At 32.0% G+C, this 27,663-nt stretch overlaps 1 protein-coding gene across 2 annotated transcripts in view; it reads right to left on the bottom strand.

Moving 5' to 3' along the window:
• The window catches only part of LOC143063014 (neurexin-4-like), a 41,407-nt gene extending 23,476 nt beyond the window's left edge, over window positions 1–17,931 (bottom strand). The window contains exons 1-14 of one of the 2 annotated variants that reach the window (XM_076234915.1): window positions 17,796–17,931; window positions 15,401–15,553; window positions 14,248–14,438; window positions 13,555–13,696; window positions 12,407–12,613; window positions 11,772–11,950; window positions 9,466–9,642; window positions 6,860–7,030; window positions 6,212–6,311; window positions 4,855–5,007; window positions 3,951–3,977; window positions 1,266–1,401; window positions 405–511; window positions 23–148 (exon numbers count right to left, since the gene is read on the bottom strand). In XM_076234915.1, coding sequence (XP_076091030.1) covers window positions 23–148; window positions 405–511; window positions 1,266–1,401; window positions 3,951–3,977; window positions 4,855–5,007; window positions 6,212–6,311; window positions 6,860–7,030; window positions 9,466–9,642; window positions 11,772–11,950; window positions 12,407–12,613; window positions 13,555–13,696; window positions 14,248–14,438; window positions 15,401–15,553; window positions 17,796–17,871 — 1,945 coding nt within the window. In that variant the 5' untranslated portion in view covers window positions 17,872–17,931. The remainder of the gene's footprint in view (window positions 1–22; window positions 149–404; window positions 512–1,265; window positions 1,402–3,950; window positions 3,978–4,854; window positions 5,008–6,211; window positions 6,312–6,859; window positions 7,031–9,465; window positions 9,643–11,771; window positions 11,951–12,406; window positions 12,614–13,554; window positions 13,697–14,247; window positions 14,439–15,400; window positions 15,554–17,795) is intronic. The other variant, XM_076234916.1, reaches the window with a different exon arrangement.
• Between the last annotated feature and the right edge of the window lie 9,732 nt (window positions 17,932–27,663).

The following is a 27,663-nucleotide window of genomic DNA, read 5'->3' as shown; positions in this document are numbered from 1 at the left end:
ACTCCTTCTACACTCCTCTTACTTTTTCCATCACATCCTACTGGGAAAGGAGGCATTGGACCGGAACCATCTGGATCAATCTGTGTATTAACTAATCCTTCGTCATTACTGTACATCTTAAACATTTCACACGATAAATAATAAGCAGCTGAAAAGATAAAACAAATATACATGCTATAATTATTTCTATAGACAGGATTTTTATCAAGAAAGCTATTGAAAATCATTGCAGGAAAAAATAAGTGGCTATTGTTCTTTAGAAAACTCATATATGGCAGTAGTTGTGTTAACTACCAGTCTGTCATACAACACAATTAGAGTTTACAAATTAAATGTGACAGAGTCTTTAAATTTATCCCAAATGGGTTAAAAAAAGAATAAAACATAAGTTAGTTGATACTAACAAACATGACACACTTCTCCTTTGTATCCTGTATTACTGCAGTCACATACAAAACTATCCCACTTCTGTGTACATACACCATAATGTTCACATGGATTGGGGGTACATCTACAAAATACATTTATACACATACAAAACTATCCCTTGTCTGTGTACATACACCATAATGTTCACATGGGTTGGGGGTACATCTACAAAATACAATTATACACATACAAAACTATCCCACTTCTGTGTACATACACCATAATGTTCACATGGGTTGGGGGTACATCTACAAAATACAATTATACACATACAAAACTATCCCTCGTCTGTGTACATACACCATAATGTTCACATGGGTTGGGGGTACATCTACAAAATACAATTATACACATACAAAACTATCCCACTTCTGTGTACATACACCATAATGTTCACATGGATTGGGGGTACATCTACAAAATACATTTATACACATACAAAACTATCCCACGTCTGTGTACATACACCATAATGTTCACATGGGTTGGGGGTACATCTACAAAATACAATTATACACATACAACCCAAGACCTTTTCCATGATACTGCAAACCAAATTATTTTCACTGATTCTTTATTTCACTTTAAGTCCATGCTAGTCAATTTCACGACAATTTAATGTCGCAATTATAAAATTAGCTTGATGTAGTTCAATAAGGAAATATACAAGTTTTACATGTTTGCAACCTTTTAGTTCGTTATTTTTTTCTCACGAAAGTCACAAAAAATAAATCGTCCTGACAGGAAAATAATATGGATTAAAGTATGTTATTCATACAGTAAATTTTTACACACATATAAATTGATTTTTTTTTAACCAGTTTGTATATATCTACCTGTCAACCAATCCACAACTTCCTGTCAAAACAGACGGCCTGTCAACTTCTGAGATAGCAGCAACATCGACAGGTTGTGATGATATGATAACGCTCCTCATGCATCCTCTGAAGCCATTACCAAAAATGTAACCTCCTACAAATTAACCAAGGTAAATCAAATTAATAACCTCCTTCATAATTACCATGGTAAATCAAATAAGTAACCTCCTACAAAATTACCCAAGTTAATCAAATTAGTAACCTCCTACAAAATTAACAAGGTAAATCAAATTAGTAACCTCCTACAAAATTACCATGGTAAATCAAATTAGTAACCTCCTACAAAATTATGCATGTAAATCAAAAAAGTACCGACCTACAGAATTTCCCAGGTAAATCAAATAAGTAACATCCTACAAAATTACCATGGTCAATCAAATTTATAACCACCTAAAAAATTACCCAGGTAAACTAATTATCAATTCATGGACATGAGATGTTACCGTCTACAAAAGTTACCCAGGTAAATCAAATTATCATGGACACAAGATGTAACCTCCTACAAAATTATTCAGGTAAATCAAATTAGTTACCTCCTACAAAATTACCAATGTAAATCCAATTAGTAACCCCCTACAAAATTACCCAGGTAAAGCAAATGTATAACTGACTTCAAAATTACCCAGGTAAATCAAATTATCATGGACATAGGATGTAACCTCCTACAAAATTACTCAGGTAAATCAAATTTGTAACCTCCTACAAAATTACACAGGTAAATCAAACTAGTAACCTCCTACAAAATTACCAAGGTAAATCAATTTGTCATAGACATTTTAAATGAAACCTCCTACAAAATAACCAAGCTATATCAAATAATCACGGGACATATCATAAGAGCACACAGACTCATAAATAAATGTCAACTTTCAATACACCTTATCATTTTCTTACATGATTATATACTTCATTTACATTTATTTTTTTAATAAACCCATCCTTTTTTAAAACATGTTGATGCTTATTTCAATTTGTTTACTTGCTTGTGAATGAATAACTTTGATATTTGTAAAAATATATTTCCCAGATTTAAACCTAATAACGACATGCACGTACAGTTTTATACATAAACATTCAACATACATGTATCAAAAATGCATACAAAATAATTTACAAACAGTAATAAATAATATGCACTTTTATTCTTACATACATGCATAAATTATTTAAAAAAAAATATAATAGACAGTGACGATTTTCAAAATAAATGGGGAATGTGTCCATAGGGACACAGATGATGCCCCAGCTAGCATATAACGTTATAAAGGGACATAACTCAAGTACTGTAAAATTGAAGCTGCCAAAATTTGAACTTAAACTGAGTTTAGTGGTTATAAGCATTATATATACATTTCCTTAAATTAAGTTGAGACAAACTTAAGGTAAGGGAACAGAAACGAAAAAATTCAGAAATTTTTCCAATTGTAAAGGGACATAACCCTAGAATGGTAATCAAAGTGCTTGTAAGCACTGAATGGTAAGAATTACTTTGATTTATCAGTTGGTAGTAAAATTGAATATTGCATTGTATAAAGCATTGGTTTTAGTCGATTCAACTTCCAATCAGGACAAAGAAAGATAACTCCAATTTTCACAGAAGAGTTCAAAAAGCATTGATTGTAGTTGATTGAACTATAATCATGGACAAAGGAAGATAAGTCCAATTTAATTTTTTTCTTACTTGATCGTAATTTTTGAAATTTGTCAGCAACTTTTCCATTTGTAAAGGGCGTACATAACTCTAGAACGGTAAAAATGAAGCCTCCAAAATTCAAACTTGATCTGTATTTAGTGTTAATAAGCATTGTGTATAAGTTTCATAACATTTGGTTGAAGCAAACTAAATTTAGAGAACCGAAACCAACTTTGGGAAGTAAAACTTAATGCCCCCTCCGCTACGGCAGGGGGCATAAAAAAATATTACAACTAAAAATGATCGTAATCTATACTGAAATGTTCGTAAGCAGGTTTTTCAGGTTGTCCATAAACTAAAATTTATTCATTTGTTATTTATTTACAATATTGCTTGTACAATGTACAACTATAATCATGCAAAAATCACAAAGAAACCAGCCTGAAAGGTAATCTAAAGGACAATTATGGGATGGTATAAACAAGAGAGGAAAAGGGCTTCTTTAATGCTCTCAGAATAAACAAAAACAAAACCCTTTGTGACCAAGCTCATGTCTTCCTCCAAGACTATAAACAGAAATATCTACACATATAATAAGTGGCTCATAGAGCTATCTCCTTTCCCATTTTCTTAGTAACAATTTCTTTAAAATATTGCAACCAAAAATTATGTTGAACTGGTGACCCCCAAGGAACCCATCTATTCCCCAGATAATGTTTACCTCTGCATGGGTATAAGAAAAATAAGTATTTACACTAATTTGCAAAATGTTATGTTTTTTCATAGGACAGTTATTTAAATCAGTGGGAAAGAAAAACAGCCATTAATGCATGAAGTGAATGTTTAATATTTTCAAAACAAGGTAAATTAGAGTTTATTATCAACAATATTATATCATGGTGAAATTTCACAACAAATAAACATATTTCAAAGGTGAAACAATGCACATGATGCAGAGAAGAAAAGGGATTTAAAGAAACCACGCTTTTTTATCCCTCTAAATACTCTACCTTTTATACTAATAGAGCCAACACCACCTAAATGACCAACTTATACATTATACATTACTGTTTATGATATTAACACAAGATACCGTATAGCTGGTTATTTTCGCCGGTGTAAAATTTCGCGATTTTCATTGAAGGGTATACAAAATAGTTTGGCGGGTTAAAAACAGTTATCAATACCTTTGCATGTACACTTAAAATTGGAGGAATTTATTTTGGCGATTTTCTTATATCAGTGAAAATAAGCGAGAATTTACACCCCGCGAAAATAACCCGCTATACAGTACATATACACAATAATCTGTATATTTTTATGAATTTTAAAAGAATCTTTTCTGTGAATTTTCAAAGGCAATCCCTGTACCATGTATGCAATAGATCATAAATTTTTTTCCTCAACCTAATTATGCAATCCTTTAGTGTATGCAGTACAAAGACATAAATAAAAATCTTGATAAATTGATCATAATATGCATATCTTTCATACAACTACAATGGCATAGTATGATTAATAGGTAAATTAAAAATTGCCTGAGAAAGATAATATTTATAGTATAAAGTAATTCCAAGTTGAAAGACGAAAACTAAAATACTTTTTGATAATTTTGTATCTATAAGGTTAATACCATCAGAATTATTTAAGAACGAATTAACTGTCTTCTTCAAAATTCTAAACATCATACTATTAACTCATCGGGTATTAAATTTTAATCTACCTTACCCTTTGGTGATACATTCATGTTTACAAATGAATACTTTAATTTACTATTAATTTCTGACGAGAACAATGCATCAAGCAGCATAGTTATATCTTGGACAATAACAGTCTTGAAACAAAGTTATTGCTTGTATTGTTTAAATATTCTTTTTCTACTTAAAAAGATGATCCTTGTTTAGCAATACTTACCCAAATAGTATGTAGACCCAGCCTGAATTGCCATAGTTCTAATAGAGACTTTGGAATTTCTATCTATTGTTACATTTAGTTTCTCATTATTAAGTAGAAGTGAGAACTTGTGCCACAATCCATCAGCAAATCCACTAGTTAAATCTCCAGCAGCTGTAATGGAATTATATGCAATGTTACATTTAAAAACGATGTAATTTTTACAGCTTATTTAATTTGATACCAAACACCTCGACTATATCTAATTTTGTTTGATTTTCATAAAATTTTGACAAATATTTCCTTGACCTTTTGACAAAAAAATATATATTTCAAAAAACTTGAACCACACACTTTATTGGAAAAATTCAATAGTATAAAGCAATTTGAATGACAAACACTTATTTTGATCATTGAGAAACCAAACATTTTTTAACAATGGATGGTGATTACAACATTCAGCTGATTTTACGGAGTTATCTACCAGTAGAGTTAATGACCACCTTAATTTCAAACAGTAATGCCCATGTTGTCATGCTTGTAGTTCATAGTATTCAAAAACAGGAAGTGGGTAACTAACAATTATGTGCTCACATGTTACACCTCTTCAATCTCAAGACTTAATATTGACTGATTGATTGATTGATAAGTGTTAAACAACAATTTCAACACTATTCTGCTATTTCTTGGCAGTCAATTTTTCTAGGTGGAGGAAGCAGCCGACCTTTGGTAGGAATTTTCTGACTAAATGTCAAGTAATTCTATTTTGTGACATCTATCAGAGAAAAGTGTGACAAGGACATTTGTTGGACAAAGAGACAGATAAATGGATGGACAGACATGTATATGGTGATTGCAATAAAGTCCCACTTTAGAGTGGGATATTTATAATTGATGTTTCATGTAATGCGATCTACTGATTTTATCAAATTAATCTAAATTTAAATTTCAACTTTGTATTTAAATATAAAATAACCAAGATCATTGACAATTCTAAATAAATAACTGAAAATCTAATAGTTTAAAAGAGTTTTAAAAATAACATTGTGTGTATTTAGCCTTTATATATATTCCATCATGAAGACGGTAAAATAAATTCTGTGAATTGACATTTTTTATTGTTGTGCATACCTGGTTGAAGGCCTGTTAATTAGTCTCCAATAATCATGATTATATTCATATACAATTTTCATTGTAATTCCTACATGCTGTTGATACTACCTAATTTAGCTCTCCATCCTTTATCTTTACGTGTAAATGCTGTTTAAACCGACCACCAATCAGTCAGTCTAATGTAGATTTCCTGTCATTGGTCCTTAATTTGCAAAGATGCCCATAACACCCCCAAAGGTTAAAATATAGGTCAATCATTACTTACTGTTTCTTACAACATCTTCTATAGTGTCTGCAGAGGATTCTTGGTCCGAGGTCTGTAACTTGTACTGAACAAAACCAGTTGTTCCTTTCAAGAATTCAACCTAGAAAATATTAATCATTCATTCTTTACCATATTATTGAAATGAACTTCAGTAAAAAAAAATCTGTGGAAATATTTTCAGTCTGGGACAGAAAATCCATGGAACTATATAGATATATATAATTTTAAGTTTTCAATTTTCCGAATTTAAAACTTTAAATTCCAGGAAAAGTCATTCTATTCAACTGAAATGGAAATTCCATCTGTATATCATCATTTTCAAACAATCTAGCAAAGTTCACATATTTGCATATCCACAATATAGTCATAGTACAGGAAGAACATAAAACAAATCTATAACATTGCTATAGTTTTACAACAGTTACAGAGCAACCAGAAATTTTCTCCACATTTTTTTAATAAATGTGAAGCTTTCTTTGCTTTACTTGCATTATATGAATAATTCATAAAATGGAGGAAGAAATCGGAAATTCAATTTTAAATGCACAAATGGTGTAGTAGGAAGTCACTTTAGTTACATATATATAAAAAAAAATTGACTGCTTTGATTAAAAAATACTATTTAACCATTTTAAACATTGATATTACCTGAATAAATCCACCACCCTTGTCCTTTTCTAGCTGATGGAAAAACAGTATTCCATCAGGATCATGGGTACGGAAGTCAAAGTTAATTCTCACAGCCAATCCTATTTCAGTACTTGTGTATTTCACATAGGAACCAATGGAGGGGAATGTAGCTGGTGATGGTGCATCAATCTAAAACAAAATAATTAAAATGTCATTCAGCAATTTGTTAACATCTTGAATAGAATATCTTTAAATTACATAGGCTTCTTGGGGAGTTATAATATTAAAAGCACTTGTAATCATGTTAATTAGGTCTTTCCACTTTTCTGTGGAAAGACCTATTGTTTTTCTTCTGATTATTTCTTTTTTCTTCCGCCTAATTTTGTTCTTGCGATAAATATTTGTTTTCGCAATATGTCGCTTAGATATTTGGTATATGATATCGAACAGTTTATGCGCTTTTGAAATTTACCCTGCGTAACCGAATACTTTTCTTTGTAGGAGTTATCTCCCCAAACACTGTTTTCCTTGTGATCACCACTCCTTCGCAACCGTAAGAGATTACGACAAATTTATTTTATAAAATTGCTCGTTATATCCTTCGCATGATTTGTCCAATTTCGACCGAAGCAATATGAACGCTCCATATGAGAGTTATTTCCCCTTTTGTATTTGAAATTTTGAAATGTATTTTAAACTGGAACACCATAAGTGATAGAGACCTAGTATCTTTTGATTTGAGGTCCTTGGCAGGGCTTCCAAAACGGTCATATATTCCGGTCATTTGTATAATGTCCGGTAAAAGTCCGGCTGGGCAAAGCATGAAACGGTCATATACTTTTTAGTTTTCAAGGCTTTTTCGGTCATTTTTACATAATTTACGATCTTTTTGACCCAACCTTTTACCTTTAACATCAACACATTTCCGGTCATAAATGTGACATGATGATAAATTACTATCAAAACAACACCTACTTCAATACTTTCTAATTTTAATCAAGGCTAATTAGTAGTTGGACAGCTGAAATCTACCTGTTCAGGTGACAGGTGAACTATGTTCAGTATCGGACATCGTATAAATTGATCGGTTTATTCACAATTATTTTCTTACATTTCAGCGGTTTGTATCTAATTGATTTAGTCCAAAAGATTAAAATTATTAGAAATTAGTTTATCAACATGATTTGATGAAAAACTTTAAAAGGTTTTAAATAAAAAATCGTCAGAACTACGTCGTATGAACTAGAACACGTGTGCGCATGTGCACAGGTGGGAAATTTAATAATGCACCCCACATTTCTTCAAAAATGCTAAAATTATCATTGATACCTGTATCTAACGATCAATTCAAGTATTTTGTTGAAGACATAACGTGGAAAGAATTTCTTCTCTCAGTCGTGCTTTGTACACGTACACGGATTTTACGTATCCGTTTATGGTCCATGTTTTACCATTGTCAAGTCAACATCCGGTTGAAAACGAAAGTTAAGTTTTTGACATTGTCATTTTGCACAAATAAAAAGTCTAAGGCAGATATTAGCACGCTGATGTGCACACTTTGAATGATGCACTGCCAATTTAACAGTTACATCCGAACACCAAATTCATATCATATCAAAGAAAAGTTTAAAATCGTTTTTTTTTTTTTTTTTTTTTTTAATGTAATGTCAATCATTGGAATGGCCATCTGATTACCATAATTGCCTTTTGTGACCAAGTCTTAAGGGATTAAAATCGGGATCAGATATGAATGTCCGGCTGGCTCAAATATTTTTTGGAAGCCCTGGTCCTTGGTCCAAAAAAATGAAAATTAGGTCAAGATCAAAGGTCAAGGTCATATTCTAATTTTTGAATTAGGCTTATTTCCACTCATTTCCAGAAACCGTATAAGATATCGACAAATTATTTTCACTAAATTGTTAGTTGCGACATGTCGTAACTTAATAATTTTAGTTGAAAGGGTGCTTAGACAATGAATGGGAGTTTTTGCCCCTATCATATCTAAAATTATGTGTAAAGTGATATAACTTATTAACCATACGTATTAGAAACCTAGGGTTTTTTGATTTGATATCCTCAGTTTGTGACCTTCAAATTGAGGTCAAGGTCATAGGTTAATTTGACGTTCTAGATTTTGACCTTTGCTTTAAATTCATATCCATACATCATAAAGCCATATGAACTGACATTTTAGACTGATTTTAATATTTTAATATCAAAATAGATATTAACTGGTGGAAAGACCTTCAATTGTTCTCTGAACAATTGGTTTTTAATTGAGAAGAGAATTTCTTTCAATGAATAAATCACCTGTTTTTATAAATCTTAAAAAAGAGTGTCAGTTAATTTCACTGAAAAAACCAAAATTTTCCAATTAGAACCATTATTTATATTTTTCTTCTCAAAAACAAGCATAATTTCCCTCAAATTTTCTTCATAGATGATTGTGTTGAGATCATTTCTTACGGGATTATGATAAGTTATAAAATTTATAGTGAAATAAAATAATAATTGTTTTACTTTATAAATAAATTGTCAATACCAGTAATAAAATCTTCTTTTACTTTTATATCTCAGACAGATAATGTATTCCTTTTGCAAAACAGGAAACAAACAAACATTACCTTACAAGAAAACATTGTTGCTATCTGACTGTTACCAACTGTGTAACCTGGTATCCTGTTCTTAGCATCACTGATCATCTTACTTCCTTCAAATACAACATTCTCCAGGCAACCAGTAAAATTATGACGTACTGTGATACCTTCTACATTAAATGTAGGTACTCCTCCTAAGAAAATCTACAACAATAACATGATCAATTTGATGATTACCTTATTCCAATGTATTAAAAAACTCATTCTGGGATGCATTTATTATTACTTTTATAGTCATATGCAAAAATTGAGGAAAACACATTTGTAACTTTTTCTAAAATCAGATGTACACTATAGCATGCCAGCTGGAAGACTCCTCCTGTTGTGGGAGTTTTTCGCTGCATTGAAGACCCATTGGTGGTCTTCGGCTGTTGTCTGCTATACGGTCGGGTTGTTGTCTCTTTGACACATTCCCCATTACCATTCTCAATTTTATATGGGATTGGTGACTTTAATCAGTTGAATAACACATATTTATGATAAATCTATTTTTTTTTTTAATTTGGGGTGATTTCTAGATGAGGTCCTTGAATGATTCCGCCATTGACACTTATCCCATATCACAAGAATTAATATCTATCGACTTAGTTTTAATTATGATATCAAACTCATTCATTTTAGTATAAACATTGTACTCAAAGATCTGAATAAAGGGTTTTGACAGAGCGCCGCAGACTGAGCAGTTGAATCTTAAGGACAAAGTAAGATGGCTGTTATTTAAGAATTGATTGCTTGTTTTTGTAAATTTATTGGGTTGTAAAAACATTGACCTAAGTACATATTTTATATTTTCTAAAAAAGGGCGCACAGTCAACACTTTTACAACCCTATAAAATTAAAGAACCTTAGTGAGCACGCTCACATACCCCACGTTCCCACATTGTCATTGGAGAAATTAAATAAGTATAAGGAAAAAAACTTGTATAAGAAAAAATACTGAATAATAATTTCCTGTCAATATACACATCTACATAGTATGTCCTTATTATCTACAAAATTTCATGAAATTCTGTTGTGTGTTTTCAGAGGAGTTGAGATGACAAACTGTTGCAGAAGTACATTGAAGCAAATAAGTTCAAAGGGGCATAACTCCTAGAAAAAATTGAATCGTAATTTCCTGTTGATATGCACATCTACGTAGTATGTCCTTATTATCTACAAAGTTTCATGAAATTCTGTTGTGTGGTTTCAGAGGAGTTGAGATGACAAACTGTTGAAGTAGTACCTTAAAGCAAATAAGTTCAAAGAGGTGTAACTCCTAGAAAAAAATAGAATCGTGATTTCCTGTCGATATGCACATCTACATAGTATGTCCTTATTATCTGAAAAGGTTTTATGAAATTCTGTTATGTAGTTTCAAAGGAGTTGCGATGACAAACTGTTGAAGTAGTAACTTAAAGCAAATAAGTTCAAAGAGGTGTAACTCCTAGAAAAAAAATTGAATCGTGATTTCCTGTCGATATGCACATCTACATAGTATGTCCTTATTATCTGAAAAGGTTTCATGAAATTCTGTTGTGTGGTTTCAGAGGAGTTGCGATGACAAACTGTTGCAGTAGTACATTAAAGTAAATAAGTTCAAAGGGGCGTAACTCCTAGAAAAAAAATTGAATCGCAATTTCCCGTCGATATGCACAACTACATAGTATGTCCTTATTATCTGAAAAGGTTTCGTGAAATTCTGTTGTGTGGTTTCAGAGGAGTTGCGATGACAAACTGTTGCAGTAGTACATTAAAGTAAATAAGTTCAAAGGGGCGTAACTCCTAGAAAAAAAATTGAATCGCAATTTCCCGTCAATATGCACAACTACATAGTATGTCCTTATTATCTGAAAAGGTTTCGTGAAATTCTGTTGTGTGGTTTGAGAGGAGTTGCGATGACAAGAAACAGGACTGACGGACGGACTGACGGACGGAGGGGTCAAAAACATTATACCCTCCGCAACTTCGTTGCGTGGGGTATAATTACTAATAGAAGTATTCAATACGTAAGTAATTACAATTTTTTGGTGGGATCATGAAAACATGATTTCTTTCAGGTTTTTCTTTTATCTACCTGTTCATTTGATTCTGGAGGCTTGTGTCATCATGAATGTTAATTTTCATTTTGAAATGAAGATTAATTCTAGAATGATGCGAGATTGATATTATTTAATCAACATAACATGGTATAATGAAATATACATGTAATGTAATGATATATGAATCAAATTTCATCTTTAATGAAAACATAAGAAAACTACTATGCAAACTTTTTTATGTTTTTTGCTTACTGTTCTGTCTAAATTTAATCTGTAGAAAAGACCATTTGTCTTAAAATATGATTCCAGCCTATCAACAACCAGACGAACATCTGTACGATTTCTCCATATAATCACATCGTGCCATTGGCTGTCGTCAAGGAGATTACCACCAGTCTGATTAGTGGCGCCAGGGTTATTTGCTGTAGATCCTTCAAAAGAAAATATCAAAAAAATACAACATCAAGATGTATCTAAACCAATTATTTTTTGTTTTCAAATTATATGACTTTTATTTTATACATAAAAATACATCATTGAAGATGATTAAGCTTACTTGTTAAAACATATGTCTGTAAAATACTAATAGATTTTTTTCTAATAGAACACATTTATTAGTTGTCATTTGTAGCTGTATATCATACTTCTTTTTTTGTTATCGTTTGTTTATTGTTTTGTACATAAATCAGGTCGTAAGTCTTCTTGTTTGAATTGTTTAACATTTGTTATTTCAGTGACCTGGCCTTTTAAAGCTTGCTATACAGTATGCTTTTTGCTAATTGTAGAAAGCCCTACAGTGACCTGTAGTAGCCGATTTCTATGTCATTTTGTCTCTGGAGGAGAGTTGTCTTATCAGCATTTTTTATACCAGTAGTTATCATACAAACCTAAATCAATATGCAGGACTAGTCTTCCCTGTACAAGCTCTAATGACAGATAATCTCGCTGGTTACCAGAGGCATAAAACAGGACACCATTCTGCTCTTTGGTTTTAAATCTTAATTTGATATTATTAGAAGGCATGGGACCAGTGTTACCAACTGATAAATCATAGCTAATACTGGACTTCCCATCGAAGGTTGCTACTTCAGAGGCTAAAATAAAATTAATTAATCATGTATTGATGTCAATATACACTGCAAGATAAAAAAACACATACTGTTCAGAATTAAAGAGAAAAATTATTTAATTTCATATAATTGCTTATTCTAAGGTCTTCTATCAATCTAGAACTGATATCAACAAACTCAATATTTCACAATGTTGCATCATAAAAAAATGTGGGGTTTGTCTAATTTATGCAGAGTCTATACCAAAGACTGGAAATGAATTAATATTTTGTTTTAACAGCCATGAAAGCTATTATCCTAATGCTAGCAAGTTAAATGTTAAGTTGGTTTGCTTGCTTTGTTTGTATTAATGTATATCATATTTTTATTTTATTGGAAATTATCAAATAATCAAATTTACCAATATACAGGTTAAACTCCATTAATATTTTGTTTGCAGATGTCAATCTTAATTACAATGAATGATCAAACTTTAATACAAACAAAGCAAAACCAAACCTTTAACTTGCTAGCATTAGGATAACAGCTGTAAAAAAGCTTCTGTCCAAGTTTTGTAAAATTCCATGATTATTTGACAAATATATGGATGTCTCATTAACAATAGACTGAACTCAAATGTTGATGGCTATGTCATGCTTTTGTTACAGTTCAAAGAATCAAGTCCAGTTTCTTACAGCCGATTGCATTGTGTGTGTAGGTAAAGGTAAACTCTTCAATAAGCTTGCTTATTAGCTGAACCGTGAAGTAATTATTAGGTTAGGTAAACTACCCTCCTTTAAGAGTAGACTAGTCCGACAACTAACCAATCTGTCTTCCTGTAGAACTAAGCTACTTTGAAAGGAGGGTAGTATACCTTTCCTAATAATGACTTCACAGTTCAGCTATCAAGCAAGCTAACCAAAGAAGTTTCTTTACCTACACATGTAATGCAATCGGCTGTAACATTTTGCTATATGAACACTTACTGTATTTACAACCAAAGAGTTCCAATCTCATTGAAATTACGCCAACCCATCTCTGTGGGTGGATCATTATATATCTAGCAACCACTGGATATTTCAGGTAGTTCTTAGAAATCATGTCAGAGTTAGTATTCCCACCAAACATCTAAAAATTACAGAACATCACTTTTAAAATAAAATTTAATGACAATCTAATTTATCTAGTGATTAATAATAATGTAGTTTTACATAATAATGTACTGCAAATGCAGAAATTATTGCAATATTTTTATTTTTGTGAAAAATGCGACAGGATTGGATAATAGCAATAATTTAAACTTGCAAAAAAAGAATTTTCTCAATATCACAAAAAAATAAATTGTAATTTAGTCTTATTACATGAAAAATTCGCAATAATAAATGCATGCAATAATTTCTGAACTTACAGTACATGGAACTGACTCAATGCGATTGTTACAGAATTTGATACATTTACCATAGGCCTAACATTGTGTGTTTTCAACCGTATAAAAATTACCAAAAAAAGTTTTATATTTTCATGTGACCTTATCATTAGATTGGAAGCACATGCACAGGATTGCTGTCATCCAATCAAAAGTAATATTTTTTATCATATGAAACATACATGTAAAGAAACTTCAGAACTTTTATACATTCTTCTAAAGCTGTAGAGAATACAATGTAACTTTTACAAACCTGTCTAATTCCATATTCATTAGTATACTCCCGCCATGTTGTTTTGTCACTGGAGAATGCGATATAAAATTCTGTCACAAATTCCCCTGACCCTTGTCGACCTTGTGTCCATATATCAGTTAAGATGTATTCTCCTCCAAGATCTATTCCTAGGTATTGATTTGTATCTAAAATACTTGCAGTCCATGCACCTGAGAAAAGACAAAGTTGCTTTCAAATAATTTCAAACATCTTTTCAAAAACAACCATGACAACAACAATAATAAATTTTAAAGGATTTTCATATTAAGATCTAAAAATTTTTGCAGTTTTCAAAGTTTAACATGTTTTAAAGCAGTCTGTAATTCAGTGGTGAGAGTGGTTTGTCCCTGAATATCATATCACGTAATATCTTATATTGTTTTGTACAAGCATGACAAATCATGCTGTCAGTTATTTCAATTGTCATTTGGTCTCTGATGGAGAGTTGTCTCATTAGCAATCATACCATGTATCTTCTAATTTATCAATAATCTAGACTCATATTTACTTTCTTCTTTAGAAATCTTTGAGATAAATATACATGTATATATTTCAAACATCAAAATCACTATCCACAAAAAGGGCTAAACACTCGCAAAATTTTATAATTTTCACAAAGTTCTAGAATAAACTCCAGCATCAAGTTTCATTAAGAAATCATTCTAAGAAAAACTGCGGATTATTCTCAAAATCTAAACACTGTCACATAGTAATGTACGTTAATTCTGTCATTTGTCTGTTATTTGAAATAAGGTGTCATCAACTTGAACCAAAGAATTTCATTTTTCTACAATGGTAATAAAATGCTTTGCTGAGCACAGCCTGATACGACCGCAGAGATAGAAACCCTTAACAGTTGGGGCAAATTTGGACACAAATAAATTGAATACTCAAGCTTGATATTGTCTGAATGTTTATTGTGATCAAATTTTTGACATAAAATAAATGTGGTCAAAGATCTTATATATCCATTGCGCAGTACTGTATACAGTATATGTTTTGCTCATTCTAGAAGGCTGTATGGGGACCTATATTGAGTAAATCAAATTCATAATGACTTTTTTGGATGTTTGTCTCATAGGCAATCATACCACATCTCCTTTATTATATGATATAAAACTACATATTATACCTGTAGAATCCTCTAATCTGGCTTTATACGGCTGTCTGACATCACTGCTGGAAGACGATGCCCAGAAATTACTGTTTGGTATTCTATTACCTCCCCGACTACTTACACCAAGGGCTGTACCTTGTAAACAATCACTGTCTTGATATCGTGTTCCTAGATATAGAAAAAAATTATACATGTAGAGCGTTCATAAAATTGTCTTTTCTTTATTGGAAAAAAAAGCTATTGAAAGTCACAAGATGTTACAAAGTACACCTTAAAGTTACATGTAGTATGAAAAGTTTGGTACATTTTCCAGACAGTTCCATTTAATAGTTCCAAAAGACTGCTATATAAACCTGCCTTTTTTAAGATGCACAGTAATATTCAGGTTTTTTTTTTGTTTTACTGTACAATTATTTTTTGTATGGGTTTTTATGTTCAATGAAAGGCTCATTACCATTTCTTTACTACGATTATCAAACTACATACATCAGCCAATGTACATAAAAACTTTTTCTGGCCCAGCTCATATATATAGCTCTTAATCCCATTCTGGCCAAATTAGTGGTTGTCATTAGGGTATAACTTTTATCTGGGATTGTCCAATACTTTTGTTAGCATGACATGTGAAAATCAACTTATTTTAGTCTGAAAACGGGAAATGAAGTCTGAGGCGGCAACACACATGACACATGAAATTACAAGCGCTAAAATCACAATAATAAGCAGGATACAGGATTAATACAAAACTACATGTATAAGAGGGATTCTGGATTCATGTTGAACCGGCCCCAATTAAAAAATACTTATAAATTTAAAATTAAAGATAATTGTAAATCATGTAAATTGTAATTAATAAATCTTTATAAATTTTATAATAATCAGGGTTGACAAAGTATTACCCGCCCTGGAAAACCCAGGTGGGAAAACACGATTTTCCTGGGCTGGGCAATACTCCCTGAAATGGGTATTACTGGGCAATACTAGGCAATTGAATATGATTTTTTAAGCTTATTTCAACACAAAAGAGTACAGACTTGTGGTAGTTTCATAGTGTTATAGCTAAATATTATACATTTTATACAGATGACCATTGAGTCATTGCTAGAAGATTGAAAATTCAATTTCATTCTCTTCTCCACTAATTCTATGTCTACTAGGCAGAATACAAGATTTGCACACTTTGGGATACCTTACCTTATTAATTTTTTAGCATTGTTTCAATAATTCAAACTTTGCAAAAAAAAAATTTTATTGCAGTGTGGTAAATTCAAATAGAAATAAAATCATATTGCTAATTAAACACCATACAGTGTCATTTCATTAACACTTAAAATGAAAAGGCTGATTGTTGTTATATAAACATATATCTGTGTTCTAATCTGAATAATCAGCTATCTGATTGTGAATAAACATGCATTTGCTGCCATAAATCAGTAATTTTAAAGATGATTTAGTACTTACTTAATAAGTGATTTTATTTTAATCAATCTATCCAAAACTCTACATCGAAGATATGGGCTGAGGAATCATTTTTGAAATTTATGCAATATTGGTTTTATCTAATGGAAGTGTTGAATTTGTTTTAACATTAACTATAGAATAGAGTAAGTGGTTTAGCGGATAACTTAAAGCCAAAAGTTTAATGACCAGCACAAAAAAATACTATAATGCTATTTTGCACAAATTATTGGGCAAATTAAATTCTCATATTTGACAATCAGCACTGCCATCATTAGGGAATTGTAATGGTAATGCAGTGGCGGATCCAGAAATTTTCATAAGAGGGGGCCCGCTCCAGTCACGCTTCAATGATTTCCTAGTAATTGTATTGTAACTGTATGTAAAAAATTGTTTGTATCTATGTATCTATGCAAATCAATATTCTTTTACCTTATTCATATTTATACTCTGTATGCCCCTTGTGGGCCCTTAATTGGAAATAAAATATGTTCTGTTCTGTTCTATATAAGCAACTTAGAATTGAAGAGTTTTTTCCAGTGACGGATGAACTCGAAAGTGGTCTATTATTTTATCATGGCTGGGTCAGATCAACTTGGGGACATATTGACTTTTGAGTGGATCAGTTTGGGCCATTTGCCCTAGGATCAGGTTTGTGCCATCCCATCATAACAGGCTAAAATCTTGGGTAAGATAATTACAGAAATGCAAATAACCTGTCCGCAGTGGGTATAAAAGCCAAAAATAAAGAAATTAAATACTATTTCAGTGAGCAAACAATAGATTTATTTATTATAATAGTCATTGACTCTCAAATCAAGTCACTTCCGTAAACTTTTCTATTATGAAAACAACCGCCATGTTATGGATCTCACACCTGTAATTTCTACCTGGAACAGGTAGTAAGTGTTTATATATTTTGCAAATAAACTTCGAAAAAAGTGTAACTTACTGTCTCTTTCACTGTATTGGGCATAAGAGACATGGAACACTATAAATAGTATTAATTTGCTTCTCCACATCGCCATATTCCTACTTATGCATTTCAAAACAGTTGCTTCCCTTAATCATCAGTCACGTGACCAATTTCTCAGGTAAAAAGACAGGTATGATTATTTCCCTTTGAACATAACAGCGTGATGACTGTTTAAATTATATCTAACATATGACAGTATATATTTTGGTTATTTAAACTTGATTAAAATAATATGTACTTGGGAACAGGACAATTTTTATTTAACCCTCCCCCTTTTTTTTCTAAAATCCGTGTTTTTCCCCAAACTAGATTTGAATTATTTTCGTGGTTTTCTGTATCAAACGAACATAAATATACAGCAAATAAAAGTGTAATTTCTATTTACTATCTTTTCCAAGTTTACCATCCACACTGACAGCGATCACTGATATATATATAATATAAGGATCAGTTATTTGTTCGTATGATACAGAAAAAACACGAAAATAATTGAAATTAATAGTTCATTCTTTTTTAAATAACGGATTTAGTAAAAAGGGAAAAGGCTTTAAACAAATTGTCCACAAGTACCATGATTTAAAAATGATCTATATAAAAGTTATATTACATTTGGGAATAGACTGAAGTATCAAAAAATTAACCAGAAAAAGGCCGGGGCGCTTAATTGCTACTTATATTTTTTCTATAAAATTAGAACTGCAGGATTTAAACAAAGACAGCCAAGTTGTAAATTATTAATAAGCGCTCACTCTTTAGAAATTGAGAGATTTAAAAAAAAAAAAAAAACATATAGATAGATTAACTGCGGCATCTTTTTTAAATATAGCTCACTTGGTAAAGTTGAGGATGAGCTTCATTTTTTATTAGAATGTCCCACAAGCACTTGTCTCAGGAAAAAAGTATTCCTATCAACCTATATAACATGAGGATTTTTTTTCTGAGACCAGACTTAGTGCCTATGGAATGTCCACTCTATGATGTCAAAAGAGAAGATTTTTAAGTTTTCAAAACATTTCCAACATTTGTAATTATTTTCAAAACTTAAACAAATCTTCCAAATTTGTATGGTTCTTGACACAAGAAAATGTATCTTTTATGGGTAAAATGGACTGTTATATTTCTTATTGTTTTTAAGATAATAAGCAATATCATTAAAAAAATTTAAAATAATTATTTAAGGGCAATAAATCCTATAAGGAACCGACTGGGGACTTCAACAAATGACTACTATAGGTAGATCTTGTCTTGCTGGTTATCTTTATGTAACTTTCATAATTTCAGTAGGGAAACTACGCAACAAATGACTCGAACTCGTCATTGAAGGGCACTTACTCCATAAGAAAACATCTGACCGTTTAGAACAAATAAACAACAACTGAAATAGGTATAGGCCCAGTAGAGGCCATTTGACGTCCCCATCATGACCGGTGTGTCTCTTTACTTGTACACCCCGCAGCCAAACATGGGCTCTACTTTGGAAATGGGTAGGGATGCCGATCGGAAGAAGAACTAAGTGACAATGTGCATATTTCTATTCTTCCCCATTGTGAGGATGTCTGTCGGACGGACGACAAGAGATGAGAACAGCTCAAATTGAATCTTTGAGTCAGATATCAGAATGCCAGACAAGAACATGTCTTGACCAAATGAAAAATCGATGTTTTTACCGTCTTAAAAAGTATAATATGTAAAAATTGAGAGCAAATAAATATGAAACTTCGGCGTCATTTTTCTGGTGAATAGTGTGAGTATTTTTAAAAGGCTCACTGGAGTCTCTAGTTTTAATACTCTTTGAATATTCATTTGACAAGAGTTTATGTTGGATCTTGATCACACCATATACAAGTAGCACCACCTGATTAGCTCTAGTCCTCGATTAGTTGTGATTATTTTTAAGATCTCGTTTGTAAATGTACTAAGGGACGACATCAAAAGATCGATGTAGGATAACAAAACTTAAATCAAATAGTTTGGAGGTGGGGGAGGGGGGGTAAAATTCTGCAAGTTTTGTATATCTAAATTCGATTTTTACATATATCCCTATTTGTAAATCAATTTTTCCCAAATTAAGTTAAGAGGGGGGTGGGGGTCAGTAGAAAAACTATGTGAATTAAGTTTTTTTATCCTACATTGAACTTTTGATGTCGTCCCTAAGATACATGATATTTTTTTTCGTGAAAGACAAAGTAAAACTATCCGATCGGGTTTTATTAACCAATTGTGAGGTTTAGTTTTCAGAGTGTCATTTAAACAAAAGATATACAGGTTTTATTTCAGGATGTTCGGTAACCAAAATATGTATATTTGTATTTTTATTTTATTCGGAGAATTACATTTCAATGAACATGTGTACACTGGATAAACATATGTTAGTTATACAAATGAGGAATTAAAAAAAAAGATCAAAGAGAAAGTACAACACTCCGCTTATCAAATCCGGATTGTTTACATTTTCTTTTTTTCCCCTTTTTTTCCAAATTTATAATTAGCTATGAGATATTTTAATGTGACTGTTTAGGGTGGAGTAATTATACTTAGTGAATTCGCACAAGATATATAGCAATATCTTTTAGTGTTTCGATGATTTGATGAGAAAAACTGACAGTCATAAATAGACAATTTGTAGAAATGAATTTCTGCCAGACATTATCTTTCCACCGGTTTAATTGAATATATAATTTTTTTTTTTGCACCAGAAAAGAAGATAGCTATATAGACTATTGCATCAAAAAATTGTTGAACATTTTTGTTTACAATTGGAGGTTTGAATGACTGGTTACTAAAGTAAACAAGAATGAGTAGAGAAATTTTAAAGCTCATTTTTAGCTCACCTGGCCCAAAGGACCAAGTGAGATTTTTTCATCACTTGGTATCCGTCGCCTGTCGTCCGTCGTCGTTAACTTTTACAAACATCTTCTACTCTGAAACTACTGGGCCAAATTTTACCGAACTTGGCCACAATCATCTTTTGGGTATCTAGTTTTAAAGATGTGTCCGGTGACCCGGCCAACCAACCAAGATGACCACCATCACTAAAAATAGAACATAGGAGTAAAATGTAGATTTTGGCTTATATCTCTGAAACCAAAGCATTTAGAGCAAATCTGACATGGGGTAAGATTGTTTATCAGGTCAAGATATGTCTGCTCTGACATTTTCAGATGAATCGGACAACCCGTTATCAGATTGCTGCCCCTGAATTTGTAATTTTAAAGAAATTTTGCCGTTTTTGGTTATTATATTGAATATTATTATAGATAGAGATAAACTGTAAACAGCAATAATGTTCAGCAAAAAAGGATCTACAAATAAGTCAACATGACTAAAATGGTCAATTGATCCCTTAAGGAGTTATTGCCCTTTATAGTCAATTATTTACAATTTTTCGTAAATTTTTATGATTTTTTACAAAAATCTTCTCTGAAACTACTTAGACAAATTTAACCAAACTTGTCAACAATCATCATTAGAGTATCTAGTTTAAAAATTGTGTCCGATGACCCTGCTGACAAACCAAGATGGCCAACATGGCTAAAATAGTACATAGGGTAAAATACCGTTTTTGGCTCATATCGCTGAAACCAAAGTATTTAGAACAAATCTGACAGAATACAATTGCTCATTAGGTCAAGATCTAAATGCCCTGAAATTTCCAGACCATTTAGACAACCCGTTTTTTGGTTGCTGTCCTTGAATGTATAATTTTAAGAAAATTGTGCAGCTTTTGGCTATTATCTTGAATATTATTATAGATAGAGATAAACTGTAAACAGTATTAAATAATGTACAGAAAAGTAAGACCTAAAATAAGTTAGCATGACCAAAATGGTCAATTGACCTCTTAAGAAGTTATTGCCCTTTATAGTATTTTTTTTTTAATTTTCATAAATTTTGTAAATTTTTACAAAATATTTTCCACTGTAACTACTGGGCCAAGTTCATTATAATCCTAAGCAGCAAGAATGTTTAGTAGAGTAAGATTTACAAACACATTACCTTCACCAAAACACAATTTTGTCATGAATCCATCTGTGCCCTTTGTTAGATATGCAAATAGACCAAGGTGAGCGACACAGGCTCTTTAGAGCCTCTAGTTTTCTAGAGGAACTGTACGGTATTTTGAGAAACCATATACAGAAATCACTCATAGCGGCCTATCATTATTATATATTGTATAATAAGATAACCTAATAATGTTCTCGCAAAAATTTGCCATGATTCCATTGTACTATTTCTTCCATTTTGTTTTTGAAATTGTAACATGCTAAATGGGGTAGTAGTAAAACCCATTGATGTCCAAAGAGTTATACAAAAGATGACAGGTTGGTTTAATGGATTTCCAAAGTAAGACTGAAATTATATTGTCTTATGGTTTACTAAGATCACATAACAACATTTATTTTATTAGAGCTTTTTTGTCAAAAAGTGCTTCAAAGCTGGCTTCTAATTTAATTGATATTTCACAATATTTGGTGTGTCGCGTGTATTTACAGTTTTGGTTATTATTATAATCTGAATCAATGCTTATGTGGCCAGAACTAGTTATCCATAACGGAAAGCCAAATATACATTCCCGATCACAGGGAAGATTGAGTCGTCAAAAGGAAATATATATGACATGCTTACTACACGGGTAAGGAATTAATGAATTAACTAAGTGGTCATTTGGAATCAAATTAGTCCTTATACAAAATATTTCGGCCTTACACAAATGTACTACACAATCACTTGATGCAAATGTTAGAAACTTAAAATCTTTGCCATTGTCTGTACCATATGTCAGCATCATTTGGTAAAAAAAACCAATACAATTTTTTTAACAATTTTAAAATAAAGAGATATCGTATCATTGCCAATGAAACAGCTATATGTACCCAACAATTTTTCTTATATCTTAGGAGATTTATTCAATGATTTTTGCTATCAATATTTGTTTAATACTGTTTTTATTTCATGTAAATGACATATAAATTCAGTTTTTATTATTTTATGTAACAAATGTAATTCAATTTTGAATACATTTCTTTTTATTTACTATCATTTTCATTTTAGGCATTAACATTAATGCATCGACAGTTTAAGTTTAAAATCTAGGATTTAAGAGTAATGACTAACATAATTATTTAAGCAATAGACTTACTACATAGGCCTTCACTTATTGTCTAGGATTAAGATTAATCATTATGCATAATTTCGCTTATTGCCGCTAACACCTATAAAACATAATATCGATTTTTGACATTTCAAAATATACAGATTCGAACATTTTGACTGAATGTGTTTGGTTTTTTTATGGTGATTGATGCATGCAAGGCGCTAGACGCTTATACTGCTTATTCTAGAGGTGGCTTGCATCAGATATGGATACTAAAAAAATCCATTGATCTTTTAGAGTACATACAATCTAACTCTCTTTCATCTTACAATAGTATGAAAACATTAAACTTTTCTACACTTTACACAAGTATTCCACATTCCAAACTAAAAGACAAATTGAAAAAGTTGGTATCATAAAAAAGAATGGCCAACGCAGAGGACGTGTTTTTCAACAGACTGTCGACATTCCAATGGGAACCAATTGTGCACCTCTTATTGCCGACTTGTTTCTTTATTATTATGAGGATGACTTCATACAGAAACTTCTTACTAGGAAGAAAGATAAGATGTTAGCAATACCCTTTAACTTACTTTTCGCTATATAGATGATGTTCTCTCACTAAATAATTCAAAGATTTGTGACTACTAGTATGTTGAACGCATTTATCCAATCGAACTAGAGATAAAGGATACAATAGATACAGTTAAGTCGGCCTCATATCTTGACTTACATTAAGAAATTGACAATGAGGGTCGGTTGAAAACAATTCTAAGTAGCAACATTCCAGCAGCAACTGCATATATCTCCCAATTGATACGATATTCCCGTGCTTGTATTTCCTATCATGATTTTCTTGATAGAATATTGCTGCTCACAAGGAACTATTAAACCAAGAGTTCCAAATGGGGAAGTTGAAATCATCCCTTCTTAAATTTTACGGGCGCCCACACGAGTTGGTTGACTGATTTGGATGAAATCGGATATGTTCCTTACGTCGTAACGACAATCTTCTTCCTTTTCATGAATTCGACCTACCGAATTAGACTATTTACCGGATTTGTTATCACATGAGCAACACGACGGGTGCCACATGTGGAGCAGGATCTGCTTACCCTTCCGGAGCACCTGGGATCACCCCAGTTTTTGGTGGGGTTTGTGTTGCTTATTCTTTAGTTTTATATGTTGTGTCACGTGTACTATTGTTTGTCTGTGTGTCTTTTTCGTTTTTAGCCATGGCGTTGTCAGTTTATTTTCGATTTATGAGTTTGACTGTCCCTCTGGTATCTTTCGTCCTTCTTTAATCCTTTCAACTTGTATCTATGTACCATATCTTGCTCCTTCTTTTAGAGTTCCCGTGTATTCAGGTTTCTAAAACTTTGATTTGCATGCTCTAAATGAGGTTATACGATTTAAACATCGGCAAATTACTGCCTCTATATAGTAGGTATAAGATGCATCAACTAACTCTCTAGAGATGTTGAAATGTATATGATGCCAATTTCGGTTATGATACAGTTTAGTTTTGTCATAGTTGTTCACAACTCAAAGCTAAATAATATCGCACATATTTATTAACTTTTAACAGATCTTTCAATATGAACAAAAGCAAATATCCTTTTGAAATGTCTGTCGGTAATTTGGTCAAAAGAATTAATTGCAACAATTGTAAAGTTTTAATTATAAAAAAGTAAAAAAAAAAAACAAAAATACCAAACTCCAGGGATAATTCAAAACGGAAAGTCCCATAAAAGCTCATATACACCAAAAGAATGGAAAACAACTCTAATATTACAGACTTGGTACAGGCATTTCCTTATGTAGCAAATGGCAATCTAAACCTGGTTTTATATCTAGCAAAACCTCTTACTTATATGACAGCCGCACTAAAGTGCGCAGACTATATCATCCTTCTCAGTTAAACACATAACTGCTTGGGATGTCATATATTGTCATGTGCCATAGCTTGCTCCTTCTTTAAAAGTTCATGCAATTCCCGTATATTCACTGGGGTAAAGCTGATGACCGTAACTGCATTCACGGTCATCCCAAGATGTCGGATGAAAAAATAGGTCAGTATCTGTATTGTCTGTTACAGTGTTTCTATATCATTTTCTTTACAAAGGAGACATTAATACGATGCAAATTTATAAAAGATTCACACGGAAATCACAAATTACTTCCGAGGATGTGCATGAAACAGGAAATTCGATTTAAAAAAATCGCTAAGATGACCGTAAATCACAATCGAGATGACCGTAACAGAATTAGCAATTCATAACAAGGGTGACCGTAATTGGTTAAAAGATGACCGTAATTTGTAAAGGATGACTGTAATTTCTAAATTAAAGGATGATCGTCAATTCTAAGAAATATCCGTATTTGTATAACTACCTTTTGTGTATCAAATGATTAATGGTGTTGATATATAAAACGTATTTATATGAGAGGATTATCCTATAGGTAGGAGAAAATAAGACGTGCTTTAAATACGTAGTTCACCATATATATCTTTTTTTTACGGTAGAGGGTATATATCTTTTTTTAAAATGAACATACAACAAGACATGCACATGAAAAAGTGGGAAAAACATGCATCAAAAGCGCGTTAAATGACACCTTACAAGTATAATAAAAAAAAATTGTGCTGCATAGCCTTCAACTTAAAGCCAAAAGATTTTTTTAATTTCTGGAATTCCTTGTAATGACATATAATAAATGCACTTTTTTTAAAATGCCAATTGATGTACAACAATTGATATTATATCATCTTTGTTTTTTCTTCTATTTTGTCTTGCAAGTAAAATAACGGAACCTGTTTTTAAAATACTACGATCAAACTAGTGAAGGCGAGCTCCAGCAAAATAGATCCTTAAAATAGTCTTGTGCGTATAGCGTATCACAAGGGGCAGGGGCGGATTAGTTTCAAAAAAGGGGGGTCCCAACCCAGGATAAAGGGGGTTCAAACTATACGTCCCCATTCAAATGCACTGATTGGTAAATAAAAAGGGGGTTCCAACCCCCGGACCCCCCCCCCCCTTGGATCCACTACTGAGGGGAACCTTGTCAATTTGTATATACAGCAATATTATTCATATATAAAGACAAACTAATATTTTAATCTGCTTCCTCTGTAACCATATACACAGGCTCGATTACCGGATATTCATATGTTTGATTAATGTTTTTATGCTCCATTTATGGGAATTATGTTTTCTGGTCTGTGCATACGTTCGTTTGTTCGTCCGTTCGTTTGTTCGTCCGTTCGTCTGCTCGTTCGTCCGTCTGTCCCACCTCAGGTTAAAGTTTTTGGTCGAGGAGGTTTTTGATGACGTTGAAGTCCAATCAACTTGAAACTTAGTACACATGTTTTCTATGATATGATCTTTATAATCATAATGCCAAATTACAGTTTTTTTCCCCATTTTAACGGTCCACTGAACATAGAAAATTATAGTGTAGATGAGGCATGTACTAGAGACACATTCTTGTTTCTTCAACTTTTCGTCGTATCTCTGTCAATTTGTATTAAAATTTTAAAGTCGTTATCAATAAATATTTCATTGTTTACGAGAAATTTGCAATTTACTATAATTGTCATGAACTCAAAATACGGCAAATAGTTAAAAATAAATGACGAAACATGTTTATATCCGCTAACTGAGCCCCTATTGAGACAAACACAACAAAACGCTATGAATACAAATACGGATATTCTTAGAATTGAGGGTCATCATTTAAAAGTTACGATCATTCTTTACAAATTACGGTCATCTTTTACAAGTTACGGTCATCTGTTTACCAATCACGGTCATCCTTGTTTTATGTTACGGTCATCTTGAAAATATTTTGATAAAGATTTACGGACATCTTAGCGATTTTTTCAGATTGAATTTCCCGTTTCCTGAACATTTTTCGGTAGTAATTTGTGATTTCTGTGTGAATCTTTTATACATTTTCATCGTATCAATGTATACTTTGCAAAGAAAATGATATAGAAACACTGTAACAGACAATACAGATACTGACCTAATTTTTCATCCGACATCTTGGGATGACCGTAAATGCAGTTACGGTCATCAGCTTTACCCCAGTGTATATTAAGGTTTTATAAAACTTTGATTTGCATGCTCTCAATGAGTTTATACGATTTAAACATCGTTAAACTACTGCCTATAAATAGTAGGTATAAGATGCATCATATCATCTTGAGAGTTATTTATAATATAAATTATAGATACTGGATGCTAGCATTATATATCATTTGCCCAGGGTGGATTTGTCACTTATTTAGACGGTTGTTTACAGAACTTTATTTGATTCATACAAAAATAAGAAGATGAGTAATGATGCCAATAATACCACTTTCCACCAAAGTTCAAATTAAGGTGGATGTAAGCAATCAAAGGCAACCATACGACCTTCAACAATGAGAAACACCCTTACAACTTTCCACCAAAGTTCAAATGAAGGTGGATGTAAGTAATCAAAGGCAACCATACGACCTTCAACAATGAGAAACACCCTTACCGTGGCTGTCTTATAAGAAATATAACGATGATCGAGCGACAGAACCAGCTGGGCAGAACCAAATAAATTAAACATATACACACTCATAATCCATAATGGTAAGCCGAATCATAATAGTGGTATTTAAGGGAAGACTTCTTTAAGCAGACGAACATGAAAACGGTCAGCGAACCTTCATCTATAAGGGAACGCATATCTGATTCAGGATGTACAATGCCA

This window comes from Mytilus galloprovincialis, chromosome 2 (genome assembly GCF_965363235.1).
Source record: "Mytilus galloprovincialis chromosome 2, xbMytGall1.hap1.1, whole genome shotgun sequence".
NCBI lineage: Eukaryota > Metazoa > Mollusca > Bivalvia > Mytilida > Mytilidae > Mytilus > Mytilus galloprovincialis.
The sequence above is the reverse complement of the archived record's forward strand: the minus strand, read 5'-3'. Positions and strand labels throughout refer to the sequence as shown.